The 19,470-nt window shown below is 38.6% G+C and overlaps 1 protein-coding gene across 1 annotated transcript in view; it reads left to right on the plus strand.

Annotated features, from left to right (window-relative positions):
- Window positions 1-1,145: 1,145 nt before the first annotated feature.
- LOC117408797 (1-phosphatidylinositol 4,5-bisphosphate phosphodiesterase delta-4) overlaps window positions 1,146-19,470 on the plus strand; it is an 88,937-nt gene continuing 70,612 nt past the window's right edge. Inside the window, exons 1-3 of the mRNA XM_034014114.3 lie at window positions 1,146-1,343; window positions 12,893-12,940; window positions 13,083-13,241. Of these exons, the coding sequence (XP_033870005.1) occupies window positions 12,904-12,940; window positions 13,083-13,241 (196 nt within the window). The 5' untranslated portion in view covers window positions 1,146-1,343; window positions 12,893-12,903. The remainder of the gene's footprint in view (window positions 1,344-12,892; window positions 12,941-13,082; window positions 13,242-19,470) is intronic.

Raw genomic sequence — 19,470 nt, forward strand, 5'->3', positions numbered from 1 at the left:
TAACAAACGGTGCACGGAGAGACAAACAAACACGGTGAGTACAAACACTTCTAGATTTCACTTTACTACTTTTACGTTCTACTTCTCTCTCACCCGTTCTCCACTCTCGAACACCCAACCCCGAGTGACAGAAACGTGCATCTATATATACTGTTGTGCTGGGATTCAATTACTAATTAATTACTCACTTGAATCCCAGCACGTGAATTCATTACGTGAAACCCCGTGTTCACATATTATATTTAATCAGCACGTGAAGTGATTTGTGCTCTCCTCGTGCCTAAATACAAATCTACACTTTTTAAATACACGTGAAACACAGACCCGTTTATATCCCGTGTACCAATGACTATACACCAACATTAACACACGCACGCAACATACAACACAGAACACACAAATGCACACAGGGGCGGGGCACTTTGCCACAGCTACTAACAACCAAACGAGCAAGATGGGCTGAATGGCCTCCTCTCGTTTGTAATGATGTTCTTATGTTCTGTTCTTATGTTCTTAAACATTATGGTATTTTTTGTTGTTAATCCTGCTTTTCTGGTAAAATGTGTTTGTATCTGTGCTGTACTTGTTGGCCTAATCTGTTTCTGGCTCATCTATTACAATGTTAATTGAAGGACTAGATTACATTTAGTGATAGGTTTGCTGATGATAAAATATTTCTAAGTACAAGATCCAGGAATGTGGGCACGTGGGCCAAATGCAAATTAATAACATGAAAGATAAGAGAGAACAGAACTGAGGGCTTTTCATTAGAGAAGTTGGCAGTCACTTTAAATTAAAAGACTACATTTGAATAATGTTAAACTGTGTTGGGTTGCAGCTCCAATGACACATGGGTTCCAGTAGACCTGAGTTGTGGTTTGTCCACTAAGTTTGGCTCAGAAAGTGCAAGGAGAGTGACTCCTACCCCTCAGAGCAGGCTTTAGGAAGCTAACTTACATTAGCAAAGCTTATAATCCCTTTTGATAAATAGAGAAAACTACCATGTATCTAATTCTGCCAATTTACTGCAGATCAACAATCCATCACAAAACTGTCCACCCTCTTTCTCCTCCTCCCTGTTTTTTCCTTCATGTAAGTCCCACCCACTCTCTGCGTCTGTGCTGGATAGAGCTCTGCTCTTGAGAGAGAGAGCGAGGTGAGCCCTGCCCTGTCAGTTGTGTTGAGTCAGATCACTGTTCTCTGCAGTTCATTTCCCCTGATCATGCAGAGCAGCATGATGACTGCTATTGAGGGCCAGGGAAAGGTGCCCTCCACCTGCGATGTGGCTGCGTTATAGAGAACAAGCAACTGACCCACCCAGAGGGAGGCTCTTCTTCAGGCTGGTAAGAGAGCTGGAGATTCCTCTGTTTTCTTTGTTATCATGTGTGGGATTAAGTCCCCTAAAGTACTGGGAGAAAATTAATTGTATTTTAAACTTAAGTTTTATATCCTTGTTTGAGTTTAAATTATTCATTTTTGGCATCAGTTTGGAGTAGGTAAGATGATCCTGTATATTCTACATTATTAACGAATTGGAGTTTAATAACTCATCAATGGCTAACATCAATTATTGATAATCATATAACTGCTGGCAAATTGTTATCTGTTCCAGTGCTTTATTTAATGTGTTTAGTGTTCATAAATAGTTTAGAACTTTTTAATTTGAATTCAACACCACTAATAATTTCACGGATAAACAGTTAAGATAAAATAAAGATTTTCAAATTCATTTTACATAACTAATTTTCCCATTCTCATTGTATAACACTAGTTACTGTTAATACATTTTAAAAGCTTCCTGAGTCATTGGGATTCATTTTTTGAACTGTTAATCAAGACCAAATAAATAGTTTTCCTTCTACTCACAAACACGCTACATAGTTCACAACAACACCCCTTTCAGACAGTCTTTCAAATGCCAAGATTGAATGGACATGGGGACAGTTGCTCCCTCATATAAACATTAGAAATTCGAGAACGAGAAAAGGCCATTCGGCCCACCTATGCTCGCTCCCTTTGGTGCCAGTGTGGTCTGTTAGCACTTAAGAGAGGGAAAACAAAAAAACCCTAACCAGGTTATTATTTTTATTATTATTTATTTCTTAGCAGACACCCTTATCCAGGGCAACTTACAGTCGTAAACAAAAATACATTTCAAGAATCACAGTACAAGTATTAATACAATTAAGAGCAAGATAAAATACAATGACTTCGGTCCCCTAGGTTAGTAGGGGAAATTAAACCTCTGGGAATCCGTGGCTAAATGGACCGCTCTTCCTCCAGGCGGCTAGCTAAATATCTTATTGTGGTCACAGAGAGGGTTAACAGTATTGTTCATGACAGCATCCAGTCTATTCTTGAAGGATCTGATAGTCTCTGCTTCAACAACTCTGTCCGGCAGCCTGTTCCAATGGTTCACCACCCTTTCTGTGAAAAAGCTCCTTCTCCCCTCGGTTCCCTTCTTCAGTTTCCAACCATGGCCCCTGGCTCTATTCTCTATGACCTGTGAAAAAGAATTGTCAGCAGTTACTTTGTGAACCCCTTGACAATTTTAAATACCTCTGTTAAGTCAGCCTCTGACTGTTCTTTCTAGGCTATACAGATTAGGCTCTTTCATATGACATGCCTTTTAATCCTGGAATTAATCGTGTTGCTCTCCTCCATACTCTCTCCAATGCCTCTATGACCCCATTCACACTTGCGATTTAAGGTGGCCAAGGGGCACCTCAGGGCCTCCTTTGATCATATGTGCTGCATTGAAAAAAAAATATATTAATAAGAAACATGCTACAAAAGGATTACTGTATATCCTGGTAGCTCTTCCATTCTGAGTGCAGGCTATCATTCCATAAAAAACCCAAGCAATTCGCCACATTTTAGGCCTGCTTTTCAGTCACACATGTGAACGCGCAAAGGTGTCTTAAGCGGGGTTGCAGACCTAAATATGCGGCGACCCTGAGGCGACCCTGAGGCGGCCCTGAGGCGACCCTGAGGCGACCCTGAGGCGGCCTCCTTCCTCCAATGCTCGCTCCTTCTCTTCCTACGTCCCCCTGTGGTGGAGCCAGCTCCCGATTCTCTTCAGGACTGTTCAGTTTTACTGCTTTCCTCCGTCTTCTCAAAACTTACTTATTCAGTCTTTATTTGTAAATTCATATTTATACATGTTTTAGTGTTTTTCTTTTATTTATATTTATTTTGTATAGATTGTATATATGTGTTTGCTTTGCCTTGTTATTGCCTGTAATTTATATACTTTTATATTTGTTTACTTTTCTGTAAGTTGCTTTGGATAAAGGCATCTGCTAAATAATTAAATAATAATAATACAATTACTAGATATTCTAAAATCACAAAACAGCATTCTAATACAATACATTAAGACAGTGCTGCCCAAACCCGGTCCTGGAGAGCCCCTATCCAGCAGGTTTTATAGGTAACCTTTAATCATCAATTTCTTAACACCTGGAACAATTTCATTGTGATCAGTTAAGCAGGTGATTTATTAAATGAAGTCATTTAGAGATCATTTGGTTCAAAAAATTAACTACCCTTTTCAGCCCTCAATGGCCTTACATGCTGGGAAAATGTCATGACTTATCTATCTACTGTCATGACTTATTTAAGGTGGTACGGCTGAATTATAATTTTAGATAGTCTTGGTTTGTTTAATTTAATAATTCCTGCTTTGAAACTTCATGTTGTATTTGATTGTTGTATAATGTATTACATTTGTATTCAAACATAAACTAAACATAAACCAAAACTAACAAATTGTAATCCAGACCGTACCACCTTAAATAAGTCATGACAGTAAACAAGTCATGACATTTTCCCAGCATGTAAACTGGCCCAATGACCAGAGTTATTTGCTTAATTCTTAGATCAATAACTTCCATGTGTTCCCAGTTTTAGAAATTAGCGATTTAGGGTGACCTACAAAACTTACTGGATAGGGGGTCTCCGGGACCGTGTTTGGGCAGCACTGCATTAAGAGAATGGCAGTCATATGGAAATTAATTTGGAAAACTGTATTGTTTCGAGGACTTTTTTGTAGATTACTTTATATGCCTGGTATCTTTTTTTTTTTTTGTGGTGAGATTATTCCTTCAGCAGGAATTACACTTTTTGAAAGAACATTTATTTTCATGTTGCGCTTTGGTCTCCAGTAATTTTGGTGTTACTGATTTTCTGAAGGACCCTGATAATTTAAATCATCTAAACATACCTTCCTAAAATATCACTTTGGTTATTATTTAACGATCTGTACTCTGACAGGTTTGGTTTGTATCACACTCTGGTTAATATCACTAACACTTAACACTCTGTGGCAAAGTGCCCCCCCTGTGTATGTTATATGTTACGTGTTGTGTGTAAATGTTGGTGTATAGGCATTGGTACACGGGATATAAGCGGGTCTGTGTTTCACGTGTGTGTAAATTGTATATTTGTATTAGGCACGGGGATGGCACATCACATCACGTGCAAGTAAAAAGTAATAATATGTGAGCACGGGGAATTGCACTTTAATTAATTCATGTGCAGTTGTACCGAGATTCCAATTGAATGATTGACTAGCAATCGAGTCTTGGTACAAAAAAGCTGCATGTTTTCAGTCACTGGTGGGTGGGTGTTCGGTGAGTGGAGAACGGGAGAGAGAGAAGGAGAAAATAAAACAACGTAAAGTAAATAAGCATTTTCACTCACCGTGTTTGTTCGGTTGTCTGTGCATCCACCGTTTGTGTGTTAGTACGTTTTGTTTGTCCTTTTATTTTGGCCTCAAGTGCCGTGTCCTGTTTTTGTGTTTAAAACCTTTTATTTTCTGTTCTGTTCTGTTAATTATTAAATGCTGAGCGCGATCACGCGCTCAGCTTAACCAAAACTCCATGTCTCTGTGTGTTACTTCCTGGCTCTGGTCTGACACCACCCACTCCGGCCGTCTTTGTGACACACTCGTACAACTAATTTCCATAAATAAAATTCATAGATTAGAAGGGTTACATGTAAGCACATTTGCGGTACATTATCAAATAAAAAGTACGCTAACAAGATATATCAATAATAGCCTACTTTTCTTTGTTATGCCCGGTAATTGATGAATTTTGATAAAGTCAGTTCTGGTTATTATCACCATTGTGCTGAATCCATTTGAAGTGATATAGCAGGTATGGCTGTGTGTCTAATGAAGTGATATAGCAGGTATAGCTGTGTGTATGATGAAGTGATATAGCAGGTATGGCTGTGTGTCTAATGAAGTGATATAGCAGGTATAGCTGTGTGTATAATGAAGTGATATAGCAGGTATGGTGTGTGTGTGTGTAATGAAGTGATATAGCAGGTATAGCTGTGTGTCTAATGAAGTGATATAACAGGTATAGCTGTGTGTATAATGAAGTGATATAGCAGGTATGGCTGTGTGTCTAATGAAGTTATATAGCAGGTATGGTGGGTGTGTGTCTAATGAAGTGATATAGCAGGTATAGCTGTGTGTCTAATGAAGTGATATAACAGGTATAGCTGTGTGTATAATGAAGTGATATAGCAGGTATGGCTGTGTGTCTAATGAAGTGATATAGCAGTGTCACAAAGACGGCCGGAGTGGGTGGCATCAGACCAGAAGCAGGAAATAAACAGACAGAGAGGTGTGGTTTGGTGAAGCTGAGCGAATGCTTTCGCTCAGCATTTAATAAACAGAACAGAAAATAAAAGGTTGGAACAGACAAAACACAGGACATGGCACTTGCGCCAAAATAAATAGACAAACAAAATGTACTAAACACTTAAACAGACAGACAAACAAACACGGTGAGTGAAAACTCTAACTATTCACTTTTATATATTCACAATTACCTCCGTCTCCAATCCCGTTCTCCACTCACCGAACACCCAACCCCCGACTGAAAGAAATGTGCATCTATATATACTGTTGTGCTGGGATTCAATTACTAATTAATTACTCACTTGAATCCCAGCACGTGAATTAATTCTGTGCAACCCCGTGCTCACATATTACATTTAACCAGCACGTGAAGTGATTTGTGCCCTCCTCGTGCCTAAATACAAATCTACATTTTTAAATACACGTGAAACACAGACCCGTTTATATCCCGTGTACCAATGACTATACACCAACATTAACACACACACGCAACATACAACACATAATATGCACACAGGTGCGGGGCACATTGCCACAAGCAGGTATAGCTGTGTGTCTAATGAAGTGATATAGCGGGTATAGCTGTGTGTATAATTAAGTGATATAGCAGGTATGGCTGTCTGTATAATGAAGTGATATAGCAGTTATAGCTGTGTGTATAATGAAGTGATATAGCAGGTATGGCTGTGTGTCTAATGAAGTGATATAGCAGGTATAGCTGTGTGTATAATGAAGTGATATAGCGGGTATAGCTGTGTGTATAATGAAGTGATATAGCAGGTATGGCTGTGTGTCTAATGAAGTGATATAGCAGGTATAGCTGTGTGTATAATGAAGTGATATAGCGGGTATAGCTGTGTGTATAATGAAGTGATATAGCAGGTATGGCTGTGTGTCTAATGAAGTGATATAGCAGGTATAGCTGTGTGTCTAATGAAGTGATATAGCGGGTATAGCTGTGTGTATAATGAAGTGATATAGCAGGTATGGCTGTGTGTCTAATGAAGTGATATAGCAGGTATAGCTGTGTGTATAATGAAGTGATATAGCAGGTATGGTGGGTGTGTGTGTAATGAAGTGATATAGCAGGTATTGCTGTGTGTATGATGAAGTGATATAGCAGGTATGGTGGCTGTGTGTATAATGAAGTGATATAGCAGGTATAGCTGTGTGTATAATGAAGTGATATAGCAGGTATGGTGTGTGTGTGTGTAATGAAGTGATATAGCAGGTATAGCTGTGTATAATGAAGTGATATAGCAGGTATAGCTGTGTGTATAATTAAGTTATATAGCAGGTATGGTGGGTGTGTGTGTAATGAAGTGATATAGGTGTATAATTAAGTGATATAGCAGGTATAGCTGTGTGTATAATGAAATGATATAGCAGGTATAGTTGTGTCTAATGAAGTGATATAGCAGGTATAGTTGTGTCTAATGAAGTGATATAGCAGGTATAGCTTGTCTAATGCAGTGATATAGCAGGTATAGCTGTGTGTATAATGAAGTGATATAGTAGGTATAGCTGTGACTAATGAAGTGATATAGCAGGTATAGTTGTGTCTAATGAAGTGATATAGTAGGTATAGCTGTGTCTAATGAAGTGATATAGTAGGTATAGCTGTGTCTAATGAAGTGATATAGCAGGTATAGCTGTGTCTAATGAAGTGATATAGCAGGTATAGTTGTGTCTAATGAAGTGATATAGCAGGTATAGCTGTGTCTAATGAAGTGATATAGTAGGTATAGCTGTGTCTAATGAAGTGATATAGCAGGTATAGCTGTGTGTATAATGAAGTGATATAGTAGGTATAGCTGTGACTAATGAAGTGATATAGCAGGTATAGTTGTGTCTAATGAAGTGATATAGTAGGTATAGCTGTGTCTAATGAAGTGATATAGCAGGTATAGTTGTGTCTAATGAAGTGATATAGTAGGTATAGCTGTGTATAATGAAGTGATATAGCAGGTATAGTTGTGTCTAATGAAGTGATATAGCAAGTATAGTTGTGTCTAATGAAGTGATATAGTAGGTATAGCTGTGTCTAATGAAGTGATATAGTAGGTATAGCTGTGTCTAATGAAGTGATATAGCAGGTATAGCTGTGTGTATAATGAAGTGATATAGCAGGTATAGCTGTGTGTATAATGAAGTGATATAGCAGGTATGGTGGGTGTGTGTGTAATGAAGTGATATAGCAGGTATAGCTGTGTATAATGAAGTGATATAGTAGGTATAGCTGTGTCTAATGAAGTGATATAGTAGGTATAGCTGTGTCTAATGAAGTGATATAGCAGGTATAGCTGTGTGTATAATGAAGTGATATAGCAGGTATAGCTGTGTGTATAATGAAGTGATATAGCAGGTATGGTGGGTGTGTGTGTAATGAAGTGATATAGCAGGTATAGCTGTGTATAATGAAGTGATATAGCAGGTATAGCTGTGTGTATAATGAAGTGATATAGCAGGTATGGCTGTGTGTCTAATGAAGTGATATAGCAGGTATGGCTGTGTGTCTAATGAAGTGATATAGCAGGTATAGCTGTGTCTAATGAAGTGATATAGTAGGTATAGCTGTGTCTAATGAAGTGATATAGCAGGTATAGCTGTGTGTATAATGAAGTGATATAGCAGGTATAGCTGTGTGTATAATGAAGTGATATAGTAGGTATAGCTGTGTCTAATGAAGTGATATAGTAGGTATAGCTGTGTCTAATGAAGTGATATAGCAGGTATAGCTGTGTGTATAATGAAGTGATATAGCAGGTATAGCTGTGTGTATAATGAAGTGATATAGCAGGTATGGTGGGTGTGTGTGTAATGAAGTGATATAGCAGGTATAGCTGTGTATAATGAAGTGATATAGCAGGTATAGCTGTGTGTATAATGAAGTGATATAGCAGGTATGGCTGTGTGTCTAATGAAGTGATATAGCAGGTATGGCTGTGTGTCTAATGAAGTGATATAGCAGGTATAGCTGTGTGTATAATGAAGTGATATAGCAGGTATGGTGGGTGTGTGTGTGTAATGAAGTGATATAGCAGGTATAGCTGTGTGTATAATGAAGTTATATAGCAGGTATGGTGGGTGTGTGTGTAATGAAGTGATATAGCAGGTATAGCTGTGTATAATGAAGTGATATAGCAGGTATAACTGTGTCTAATGAAGTGATATAGCAGGTATAGTTGTGTCTAATGAAGTGATATAGCAGGTATAGCTGTGTATAATGAAGTGATATAGCAGGTATAGCTGTGTGTATAATGAAGTGATATAGCAGGTATGGCTGTGTGTCTAATGAAGTGATATAGCAGGTATGGCTGTGTGTCTAATGAAGTGATATAGCAGGTATAGCTGTGTGTATAATGAAGTGATATAGCAGGTATGGTGGGTGTGTGTGTGTAATGAAGTGATATAGCAGGTATAGCTGTGTGTATAATGAAGTTATATAGCAGGTATGGTGGGTGTGTGTGTAATGAAGTGATATAGCAGGTATAGCTGTGTATAATGAAGTGATATAGCAGGTATAACTGTGTCTAATGAAGTGATATAGCAGGTATAGTTGTGTCTAATGAAGTGATATAGCAAGTATAGCTGTGTCTAATGAAGTGATATAGCAGGTATAGCTGTGTGTATAATGAAGTGATATAGCAGGTATAGCTGTGTGTATAATGAAGTGATATAGCAGGTATAGCTGTGTCTAATGAAGTGATATAGCAGGTATAACTGTGTCTAATGAAGTGATATAGCAGGTATAGCTGTGTCTAATGAAGTGATATAGCAGGTATAGCTGTGTCTAATGAAGTGATATAGCAAGTATAGCTGTGTCTAATGCAGTGATATAGCAGGTATAGCTGTGTGTATAATGAAGTGATATAGTAGGTATGGCTGTGTGTCTAATGAAGTGATATAGTAGGTATAGCTGTGTCTAATGAAGTGATATAGCAGGTATAGCTGTGTGTATAATGAAGTGATATAGTAGGTATAGCTGTGTCTAATGAAGTGATATAGCAGGTATAGTTGTGTCTAATGAAGTGATATAGCAGGTATAGCTGTGTGTATAATGAAGTGATATAGTAGGTATAGCTGTGTCTAATGAAGTGATATAGTAGGTATAGCTGTGTCTAATGAAGTGATATAGCAGGTATAGCTGTGTGTATAATGAAGTGATATAGTAGGTATAGCTGTGTCTAATGAAATGATATAGCAGGTATAGTTGTGTCTAATGAAGTGATATAGCAGGTATAGTTGTGTCTAATGAAGTGATATAGCAGGTATAGCTTGTCTAATGCAGTGATATAGCAGGTATAGCTGTGTGTATAATGAAGTGATATAGCAGGTATAGTTGTGTCTAATGAAGTGATATAGCAGGTATAGCTGTGTCTAATGCAGTGATATAGCAGGTATAGCTGTGTGTATAATGAAGTGATATAGTAGGTGTAGCTGTGTGTATAATGAAGTGATATAGCAGGTATAGCTGTGTCTAATGAAGTGATATAGCAGGTATAACTGTGTCTAATGAAATGATATAGCAGGTATAGTTGTGTCTAATGAAGTGATATAGCAGGTATAGCTGTGTATAATGAAGTGATATAGCAGGTGTAGCTGTGTGTATAATGAAGTGATATAGCAGGTATAGCTGTGTCTAATGAAGTGATATAGCAGGTATAACTGTGTCTAATGAAGTGATATAGCAGGTATAGTTGTGTCTAATGAAGTGATATAGCAGGTATAGCTGTGTGTCTAATGAAGTGATATAGTAGGTATGGCTGTGTGTCTAATGAAGTGATATAGTAGGTATAGCTGTGTCTAATGAAGTGATATAGCAGGTATAGCTGTGTGTATAATGAAGTGATATAGTAGGTATAGCTGTGTGTATAATGAAGTGATATAGCAGGTATGGTGTGTGTGTGTGTAATGAAGTGATATAGCAGGTATAGTTGTGTCTAATGAAGTGATATAGCAGGTATAGTTGTGTCTAATGAAGTGATATAGCAGGTATAGCTGTGTGTATAATGAATTGATATAGCAGGTATGGCTGTGTGCAGAATGCTTTATAACAGGACGGCTTAGCAGTCTGGTATTATCCATCTTGTGCAGTAATTACATGTCTGATATGACAACTGCAAGGACGCTTCACGAACCACACGATAAACAGCCTTTATAATACTGATCATGTAAAACAATAGTGTGATACTTGAATACAATATTTTGAGTGTTTCCTTTCGCAATCTTTCAGAAAAGAACATCCATATGAGCAGCACGTGTTTGTGTACCACTGGTTTGTATGAGAGAGATAGTCCCAACCGAAATATGGGTCAAGGTTCAAGTACGCAGGTTAATGAACGGTTCAAGATTCATTATAGTATTTTGCTTTGGCACTAAGAAACTAAGAATTGGGCGGAAAAAATAAATACCAGCACATTATAGGAAGCCGAGAAAAATAACGGCATAGAAAATGAAACTTTAAAAAATAATCGTAATAAATGTTCCACTGTACATTTCTCCAGGCTCAAATATTTTTGGTTGCTGATTTCAAATTTTACCTTAATTTATTTTAAAAAAAGCCTCCTAGCTCATAATATGCCATTTATTTATTTACTGTTCTCTGATTTATGCCTTGCAGCTGTAGGAGATGGGATAGCTCTAACTAAGTCTGTACTGAATTTGCTCGCAGATAATTACATCTATATAGAACCTTTTCTTACCCTAATACATCTTGATGCATTTAACAAGATTACAGTGCAAGCTGCTATGCTATAGCACTTAGACTGGAGTGCAGATCCATTTTGTTCATCAGTGCAAATGTAATGGACAAATATGATTAAAATCAAAATGGCATAGGTCCTTACAGGGGATTTTTTTCTTATCAAATCGACTTTCACCCTCATACAAGGGCCTATGGTGTCTTGAAAGATGGGTTTAAACTGAAATATTGGTCTAATAAAATGATCTTTCCAGCTTGCTAGATGGAGTTTGGGTTGAACCCAATATTGCTGATTTTAGATTCACACATATTTTATTATTTAGTAATTAGTCATATTAGAATACTGACATTTATAAAAACTGTTACAGCATAATTACAGCAAACTTCCGAGACTTATTCTCTAAGTCACTGTCTCAAATTGTCTCTTTTCACTGTCATCAATGGAAAACAAATGTTATGAGCAGATAATAACAGGGCTTCATATTATCAAATTTATCAAGTAAAATCTAGCGCTGCTTTTGCTGTGTGATATTAATATTGGCTTTGAAAAAAAAATAGTTTTTTTTACAAAGCTGCTGCAGCTGCACTGTCAAAGCCTCATATTTCAGAGAGCATTTAAGGTACTGACTTTATTATATAAGTATAACGTGTCGCTGCTAGTTGTGTTTGTGATCCTGACAATTACAGGGGTTGTCCAGTAATGAGATCTAGTAGAGTTTCATGATTCAGAATGATGGCAAGTAACTTTATACACTTTTTGGCTGAAACAGCTGAATCCAGCACAAATGAACTCAAGTTGCTCTCCGGGATGTTTGCTTTTGTATATTTGAGTATTTATTCCTATACAGCTCTTCTGGATGATGTACATGGCAGTGAAATAAAAAGTTACTGAGAACCAAAGGAAATTTAAGCTCAAGAACTCTCCTCCCAGCACATGGCCTCCTGGGAAAATACATTGGTATACATTACAATGCCAGTAAGCAAACCCAAGTAAAACCATTAGCAGACCTATACTTTACTAATAAAGACAACATAATGGATTTGGTACAAATATTATTCAGTTCTCCTGGTATTACAGTGATATGACACTGCAATACTTTTGTCCTGTCAGGCTCACAGAGCCCCCTCCTAGATACTTGTATGCCCCGCTCCCTATGCAACCATTATTTTTCCACAAAGCATTATGGCAAAGCTCCAGAATCTGATAAAAAAGAGTGCTGACTCACACAGGGGAATAAATGTGCTGTAGAACAAAACTGCTTTGTCTCTTAGTACAATTCTGCTGACTATAGTCTACTCTGAAAGTGCGGTCTCAAACAACAGATCAGACTGGATTATTTCTTTTTTTCTAAAGCATTCATCATTTAGCTTTAGTAACGTTATTGCTGGTCCGCGTTTATTGTGACCAGAATCTTTTGATCTAAACTTGTTTTTTACTATGGAGTTTTAAACAACTGCATTTCTTACTGTTTAAGTTGCTTTTAGAAAATGGACTTTTACAGAAAATGTTTCATGTAATTCTTTTTGTTTAGATGTCAGCAGCATGACAAGTAAAGGAATGGCTTCATCCAGCAACCTGCGTAAGTAGATGAATTGAAATGATGGCTTCATGTAATTGTGGGGCTGGTGGTGAACATCAATCCACTTGAACACCTTTCACCTTGATATCCAGACACTTGCTGCTCAGATCACTACTTTAAGTGTTTCTCTGCTACCTCTCAGGTATCCAGGGGGATGAGAACTTGCAGTCCATGTTGCTGGGGACAGTAATGAGGAAGATTAAATCACGCACCTGGAAGAAGCAGCGCTATTTCAAACTGCAAGAGGACTGTATGACCATCTGGTACAAGTCAAAAAAGACAGGCAACAGCCACTCCACCTGTGAGTATTGTTTGAAGTGGTTTCCTGTGTGAAAGCACTACTATGCTTGACGAAAGCAAAAGCACCTCTCTGCTTTATTATACTCCTCAGGGTCTATTGTAAACTAAAAGCTCATGATAGTGTGTCACTCAGTTACAAGCAAACCAGGAGTTTCTGTATCGCCTGTTGTTTCTGCTTTTATCTATTTTCTCACTATTTCTAAGTTATTGTGCTCGGTGACATTTTGTGAAGCCTTACATTCAATTTCCCATAAATCACTGCGTGGTCTGACAATGTTATGACATAGAGGTGCTAACCCCCTTTATCCCTGTAATCCTCTTCATTTTGCATATTTCCAGTTCATTATGTGTTTCATTTGTAAAAATCTTAAAACAATTTAATATTTCAACAATACACATGAAACTTGGCAGCGAAACCTTGTGAAAGTGTCCCAAAAACGGTCTCAGTATTTTACTGTGAAAGTCTCCATTTCTTGTGAGATTCCAGGAAAAGCTTGTGAAATCAACGCCCACTTACACATGTAAACACGAGTTTCTCGTGAAAATGTTAATTAGCCCGTTCAAGTCCTTTCCTAAAACTGCTATAAAAGTCACATGGGGATACGTAAGTTACCATGGTCCAAAGATGGCAGCATGTTTTATTTTGTTTGCAGTATTGCATTTATCAGATTGATGTTGCAGATAACCCCACTTTTTTCTCCGTCTTCCCTAGAACTTTGCATATTGCTAATCATACACGGATCGAAATGTGTTTATAAAGCATCATACAGATTGTATTTACTAAGTTTCTGTTTAAAACTATAACTAAAAATGTTTGATAAACTGCATCGTGGGCTTGTGAATTCAGGTGGTTACAGCTACTGTACAGAACTTCAGAATACACTTGCAAATAGCTTTCCAAACAACTGTCAAAAGGACTTTATTGTAAAATACTACTAAGTACTGTGTCTAAATGTGTATAACTGTCCTCCGAGCGATGAAGAGGCTCAGGTGTTAATATCCATAGTAAGGGAAGAGAATATGATGAGGCAGCTTGATACAATGCACAACACGAACATTGTTTAAACAACTCTCAAAATAAAATGTGGTGTGGAATTTTCGTGACTTAATTCTTGGGAATCAGCAATACTCAATATTCCAATACTTTATTTAGCAGAAGCAGTCATACAAGTACAGCACAAATGAGGATGCTATATTTCATATAAAGCTATACAAAACAAGCTAATGAAACACAAATGTGATACAAAATTCTTCACCCTGGTAGAAGGGTGCTGGGTCCTACTTCCTCCTCCAACACTTACCAAGACTTTTCTTCTTTTTTCAAAAATTGATACTATTCGAACTTCCCTCTGTTCTGCTTCCTCACCTAACTCATTTCTTGACCTTGACTCCCCATCCTATACCTCCACCCTGTCTCTCTTCCTTTCTTTTGTAACCCCTTCAGATGTTTCAGAACTTCTCTCAAAATCTAGCCCTTCTACCTGTCCTCTAGATCCCTGTCCTACCAATCTAGTTCATTAATGTAGTGATGAACCTGCTCCATACATCTCACACATTCTCAATTTATCCCTTCAATCAGGTACAGTTCCGACCTGCTCTTAAATTCGCCTCCTGGGTTTTACCTGTACTTAAAAAACCTAATCTTGACCCCACTGTTCTATCTAATTTCTGTCCCATTTCTAATCTTCCATTTCTGTCTAAAACTGTTGTTAAATCTTCTGTAATAGCAGGACCCTCTTCATATCGCTGTTGTGCAATTCTTGCTGGAAGCTGAAGTAGCTGTTCCTCTGCTTGCCTGTGCACCTCCTTACGGTCCTGGCAGGATACAGCAGGCTGTAATAATTTGGGGAATAAGCTCGTGGTTCACTTCAGTACACTTCAGTAGTATCAGCCCCCTCCCTTGCAATAGCCCAAACGCCTGTACAACCACCACTCGGATTTGGCCCAGTTTATTATTAATAAAGATCTAACAACCCCCCCCCCCCACACACACACACACTGATGATGTGTGAAAAGCAGTGTGGGCGAAAAACTAAAACATAGTATTAAAAAAGCAGGCACTATCCATCAGCAAATCAGATCTTTAATAACTATTTACGTCACACACAATGACACGTGGATTCTCTCTCATGTAAACAGTATTTTGGGGACTTGCACAGTTAACAGCACAAGAATCTAAGTGGGCCGTCAGCATGGCTCATTTAAATCTGACCCCCCTCCCCATCTCCTTCATTTGCATAGCGTTCCGGGAAAAGTAGGCATTCCAAAGGGAAATCAGAGGCTTTACATATAAACACAAAAAAGGCACTATGTCCACATTTATTTCATGAGATACAGATGTCTCGAGAAAAGCAAATACTCATGTAACGTGGCCTTTTGACAACTCGAGTTGTCAACACATTTTCGATTGGCAATCGAGTTGCTAGAACAGATCACTTCTCTATTTCCAGCAATTCAGTTGACCATTTTTCTGCGTGCTGTGTGTGTTCAGCCAATTATTATTATTTATTATTTTATTTCTTAGCAGATGCCCTTATCCAGGGCGACTTACAATTGTTACAAGATATCACATTATTTTTACATACAACTACCCATTTATACAGTTGGGTTTTTACTGGATCAACCTAGGTAAAGTACCTTGCTCAAGGGTACAGCAGCAGTGTCTCCCACCTGGGATTGAACCCACGACCCTCCGGTCAAGAGCCCTAACCACTACTCCACACTGCTGCCCAATGGTATTCATTTTCTAATCACCTGATTTCACTCTTAATTTTGCTAAATATGAAGTATGGCTACAGACTACGGTAGCCAAGAAGTGCAAAGTCGTAGCTGCAACAAGGAGCCTGAAACAGGGTGGTGACATCAGAGAACGGGGTGCTGTCATCAGAGAAAGGGGTGGTGACATCAGAGAAAGGGGTGGTGTCATCAGAGAAAGGGGTGGTGACATCAGAGAAAGGGGTGGTGACATCAGAGAATGGGGTGGTGTCATCAGAGAAAGGGGTGGTGACATCAGAAAAAGGGGTAGTGACATCAGAGAAAGTGGTGGTGTCATCGGAGAAAGGGGTGGTGCATCTAAAAAAAACTGTAGCCGCATAAAAAAAGGTCACTCACATTTTTCTATGTCTTTTCAAAATGATTCTAATAAAGCAGCTGCTGAGACACATTTATTGTACACAGGCGCCATCTTAAAATTGCTTAAAGTAATTATCAATTTCCCAGTGTGCTTGTGGCACATTTAGAAACAGAACTGACAATACAAATTACTTGTGTATCTCTGGCCTAGATTTCAAAAATATTATAAGCAGCTGCAAGGAAACTGAAGTTCTGTAGCATTGAACTTTGTTCTCTGGTATCTTCTGTAAACACAGCACATTTCATACATGTTTGGTAGAGAGAAAGCAGTTCAATATAACGTGCCGGTTTGTACGTACAAATCTAAACACAAACAAGAGCTATTCTTAGAACAAAATCTATTTCGACCTTATGAAATGACTGAGATCTGACCTACACATGCTGCACAGCAACATGTGGATGAAGTGGCTGGCTGGTTCATAAAGGCGGGAGCTCACCCACTTTCAACCAAGTCCCACATGAATTATTGTCCTTTGGGGAGGTGAATGTGACATGTATTGATAAAACAAAGCTGGCGCTGTGGTAATGATCCAACTTAGCCCCTGCCTAAAATATAGAGAAACAAGCTACCCATTAGCACCTCTATGTCATGTGAGAACCGAATCTCATGGATATAACCACAAACAAAGCCTGTCACAGTGAAATACATAGAAGTCAAGAGAGACCAGGAAGCAGCCAGAAAAGCTACAGAAATACCTGTCTTACAGGTATAGAAGCTTGTGGTTTGCTTTGAATTAAGTAATACTTGTATACCAGCTTGTGATCTACAGCTTAATGATCTACAGCGACAGATCTTGAAATCACCACAATACCATTTGTAAAATCGTCTTTAATTACATTGTAACAATCGCCCCGTCATCAAAACTTTTTCAGTGGTTACAGTTCTGGTAAAGCATATCAATAAAATCCTGTAGTAACTACAAGCTGTAAATCTTTCAAACGAAGCCAGTACACAGAGCATGCAGCTCATTGTATTAGCTGTCGAATATACTGTACAGAAATGTAATAAAAGTGACTATATACCAGAATCAATACCCGTGCATTTAAATGACAATAATGCTCTGAATATAAGCTGACAGGAAAGGTGTGGAATGGAAGGCACAGTCAGTTCCCTTCTATTACAAGGGGTGAAGGAACGTTCAGATTGATTTGTGTGTGCTGTTCAGTGGATTCATAATTTATTAGTTTAATTATTAATGGATATTTTGACATGGCATTGTCAAAAACCGGACAGGAGAGAGTAGGTTCTTTGCATATTCAATTTTACTAAATTGTTATCAGGTTAAGGCCAAGATAACTGGTGGGTTGGAGGTGATCAATTGTGTCTTGTTATATCACACACTCTATGTACTCATTCTCTACTCATTATGTACTCTACACACAGTCTCAGTATTTGTACTCATTCTCTACTCATTCTGTACTCTACACACAGTCTCAGTATATGTAATCATTCTCTACAAGGGGTGAAATTCTCAACAAAAAGTGCAGGTACTTGTATGCACAGTCATGTGTAAATATTTTAAAAATTGAGACAATCTGAGTGTCAATGAATAAATACTTTGTACATATTAGTAAACAATACATTTATAAATACAAAATAAGCCTTAAAAAATAACTGATCAATTATAACCAATTCACCATGAACAAAGAAGCTGAAAATACTGAAAGCTTTGTATCCTCTGCTTGTATCACTCAGTCATGTCCTGTAATATAACACTTAAGTTAAACCTTAAATGACAAGCATTAAAAAATATTACACTGTGCAGTAACTGCTGTAGAGAGGGAGTTTTGTTTCAAGATATCCTAAAAAGGGATGATGTTATAAAAAATGGTATAAAAAACAACTGTGCTATGAAAATGTGATACAAAAAGGTCAAACAATGCACAATGGGGGCTAAAATACCCCTCAAATGTATTATGTAACAGGCACTACTACTACTAATTATGTACTTGGACATTTTAATCACCTCCATCCTTGGACCACTAGAAAGGAGTGCGGCGGGATACACACACCTATTGATCATTTTGGATTATGCTATGCTACTATGAGCTAGTGAAGGTTTTTCTCCCGGGTCGGGATCCCTAAGGAAATACTGACCGACCGAGGCACCAACTTTATGTCCCAGCTAGTCCGGGGAACATGTAAACTTTTGGGGATTAAGACCATTAGGATCTTGGTTTTTCACCCTCAGACCAATGGTCTTGTGGAGTGTTTTAGTAAGACCCTCAAAAACATGTTGCGCAGATTTATTGACAGTGACTTCTCTTTGCTATCAGAGAGGTACCTCAGGCTTCTCCGGGGTTTTCACCATTCAAGCTGCTGTATGGGCGGAGACCCCGGGGCGTACTCGATCTGGTCAGAGAGATGTGGGAGGAACAGCAGGATAATTCGATCAATACTGTCAGGTATGTATTGGACCTGCGCAAATGTCTTGAGTCTGTGGGAAAATGGGCGCATGACAATTTGCTGCAGGCTCAATACAGACAGGAGACCCAATATACCAGGGGGGCCCAGTTGCGCACATTTCAGCCCGGGGATAAAGTGCTTCTATTGTTACCCAACTCTGAGTCTAAACTTCTGGCGAAGTGGCAAGGACTTTATGAGGTTACATGCCGGATTGGGAAGGTTGATTATGAGATCTGCCAGCCGGAGCGATGGAGAGAAAAGCACATTTATCATGTAAACCTCTTGAAGCCCTGGTTGCAACAGGAGGCTTTGTTAGTGGCGCAAGCAGATAACGTCACAGACCTGGGACCTGATCTTTCTATGTTGGCGAAGAAAGGGTCGGTATGGATTGCAGATAATTTGACACCAACAGAGAAATGTCAGGCTCGGGCGCTGGTGACGAAGTTTCCTGATGTGTTTTCTCCGGTCCCAGTGCAGACTCGAGTAGCCCACCACCACATTGAAATTTAGCTGGGGGCGCCAGTTTGCCTTTATTACCTGAGCGCAAACGGCAGGTAATAAAGGCGGAAATTGATGAGATGCTCAGACTGGGTGTAATAGAGGAGTCCCAAAGTGACTGGAACAGTCCCATTGTTTTAGTGGATAAGCCGGACGGGTCAACTCGATTTTGCATTGATTTCAGGCGAGTTAA

Source organism: Acipenser ruthenus, chromosome 10 (genome assembly GCF_902713425.1).
Source record: "Acipenser ruthenus chromosome 10, fAciRut3.2 maternal haplotype, whole genome shotgun sequence".
NCBI classification, from domain to species: domain Eukaryota; kingdom Metazoa; phylum Chordata; class Actinopteri; order Acipenseriformes; family Acipenseridae; genus Acipenser; species Acipenser ruthenus.